This window comes from Olea europaea, chromosome 12, assembly GCF_002742605.1.
Source record: "Olea europaea var. sylvestris chromosome 12, O_europaea_v1, whole genome shotgun sequence".
NCBI classification, from domain to species: domain Eukaryota; kingdom Viridiplantae; phylum Streptophyta; class Magnoliopsida; order Lamiales; family Oleaceae; genus Olea; species Olea europaea.
The window spans coordinates 1,453,244-1,455,860 of NC_036248.1; the positions used below are offsets into that span (position 1 = coordinate 1,453,244).

Consider the following 2,617-nt stretch of genomic DNA (forward strand, 5'->3'; position numbering starts at 1 on the left):
TGCTCTTTATAAACCTAGCACTGCCTCTAAGAGGGTAGAGAAAGGCGACGGCGCTAGGTATTCTCCCTTCTTCTTTCTTTTTGTTTCCCTTTTCTTCTTTTTTCCTTCTTTCCCTTTCTGAATCAGTGGTTTATGGTTTTGTTTGTATAAACTAAAAATGGATTTCATATAGTACTACTTAATGCTCCATTAAGTTCAAATTGCAATCAAGTTTATGATTTTCTATTTTATAGAAAATTTACTAATTAACTTCCCATGATTGAAAACTAAGACATAAAATTCTATTTTATTCGTCTTAACCTCTTATTCAATACTTATTTCATTCTTTGTGAACAATTGATTTTAATCTATTCAAAATAACATCTTAGTTTAGTAAAAAAATTGAAACTTGAAAGACGTACCCACGCACCCGTGTCGAAATTTGGATTCTTTTTGGCCATATCTCTGTATCCTACATTTTAGAAAATAAAAGATATGATACTTAGGTACGTATCCGTACCCGAGTCCGAGCATCATAGAGCTTGTCGTTGTTGATGTCATCTCTCTCATTTGGTGCAGTGGTCGTTTTGACTTGTGATGTTATGAATATTTCAGTTTGCAATATTGCAGAAATCAGGCCCTTACAGAAGTTTGGACCTTGGAGTTTTGAATACTTCTATTTTTTTATTTTTCTTTTAAGCTAGGATCATTGTGATTGTAACAACACTTGATCTTCTAGGACTCTAAGCTCTGAAGCAGAAAGATCCCCTGAAGATTCAATTATTTGTCTTCATAATTAAAAATATCAATTTTGATGTCAGATATAATAAGTCAATCATTTAATCCATTTCGGGATTATTACGAGCCTGAGAGACTTAAATGACAAAGGGCTTGAGGCTAATTGACTCTTCATCTGCACAATTGTTCCAGGGGCGCAATGTCATTATTGAGCAAAGCCATGGGAATCCCAAGGTCACCAAGGATGGTGTCACCGTAGCCAAAAGCATCAATTTTATGGATAAAGCAAAAAATATTGGTGCAGATCTTGTGAAGCAGGTTGCCAGTGCAACTAATAAAGTTGCTGGTGATGGTAATCTATTTGCTTAAGCCTTCAATTCTATTAGAACTCTTTAGCTGGATTTCGTTAAGCAATAACTGAACAGACCTGAAAAGATGTCTTTTTTTTCCTCAGAGGTTTTAGAAATGGGGGGAAAAAAGAAGCTTTTTTTTACCGAAAACCGTTCTATCCATGGGGGAAAAACTCTTTAGGTTGAATGATTTTATTCTGACTATTATTTATGAAGTGCAACTGCTTGAACTGGTTTTGCTGTCACATTTGACCCCTACTTATTCAATCTTTGAAGTACATAAGCTTCTTGTTGAAGTTTTAATTGCTAAATATTATGTATAGATCTCCATTTAAGTCCGCTGTATGTTTGCTTCTAGCTTATTCCTTGATTATGCCTGAAGTTGTCATATTGAGTATCAATTCTCTTTTTGTACTCTCTATTTGTGTTTTTATGGAAGATTTGAATATCGATTACATAAAGGGGTTTTATTGTTTATTGTGCATTCCATCAGAGTAGAATTCTTTTATTATTCGCTGTACTGCTGTCTGATGATAAGAGACTCACCCCGATGTTATGTTGCTGCAGGTACCACTTGTGCTACGGTGCTGACTCAGGCAATATTTACAGAAGGTTGTAAATCAGTGGCTGCGGGGTTGAATGTAATGGACTTGCGCAGTGGTATAAATATGGCCATTGATGCTGTTATTGCAGATCTGAAGAGCAGAGCAGTTATGATTAGTACACCTGAAGAGATTACACAGGTGAGTGACCCAGGAAGAATTTTTTTTAGCTCTTTTGAATGAATTTGCTAGAGAAGTGACCACTAGGTTTGAAACCTTTCTTTATAATTATGTTTGAAGAAGATAAGGTTTGTGCTTAAATTTGTTGTTGGGACATCAAAAATATTGGTAAAACTGAGAAGGAAAGTGCTTGCCTGTATGTTCCTTTCACTTTCAGCCATTCACATCGTCCAATGTAACCTGGTTTTCATAATTTCCGAGACTGATTCCAAGAAGGTAAGAAATGCATGCTTGAAATTGTTTCTGATTTTTTATTTGGCACACCATTCTGGTTACTTTCTGATTATTACTCACGTCAACAATCAATTTCTTAGCCAGGATACCAGTGTTCTTCATTTTATTTTATTTTTTTTGCTCTAATTTATGTATCTGAATTCTAGGTGGCCACTATCTCTGCAAATGGCGAACGAGAAATTGGGGAACTGATAGCACGGGCAATGGAGAAAGTCGGGAAGGAAGGAATCATCACTATTGCTGTAAGTATGTTGCAATTTCGAACTTTCAATTCGTAATGATCTATGCGTGATGGATTGTAAGTGATCGGCAATCATGCAGGATGGAAATACTCTGGATGATGAGTTGGAAGTGGTGGAAGGGATGAAGCTAGCCCGTGGTTATATATCTCCTTATTTTGTTACAGATGAGAAGACTCAGAAGTGTGTACGTATAGATAGTGGCTAATCATGATATACTTGTACTCTTATAATTAGCACCCTCAAATAGCTGTCAAATCTAAGAATCCGTATACACAATATGAATTTTTTTTTT

General features: G+C 35.6%; 1 protein-coding gene across 1 annotated transcript; it reads left to right on the top strand.

Annotated features, from left to right (window-relative positions):
* Nucleotides 1–843: 843 nt before the first annotated feature.
* On the top strand, nucleotides 844–2,611 carry LOC111405105 (chaperonin CPN60-like 2, mitochondrial). Its single transcript, XM_023033829.1, has 4 exons — nucleotides 844–1,069; nucleotides 1,635–1,810; nucleotides 2,230–2,325; nucleotides 2,405–2,611. The coding sequence occupies exons 1-4, from the start codon at nucleotides 859–861 to the stop codon at nucleotides 2,528–2,530; spliced, it is 609 nt and encodes a 202-aa protein (XP_022889597.1). The 5' UTR covers nucleotides 844–858; the 3' UTR covers nucleotides 2,531–2,611.
* The last annotated feature ends 6 nt before the right edge of the window (nucleotides 2,612–2,617 follow it).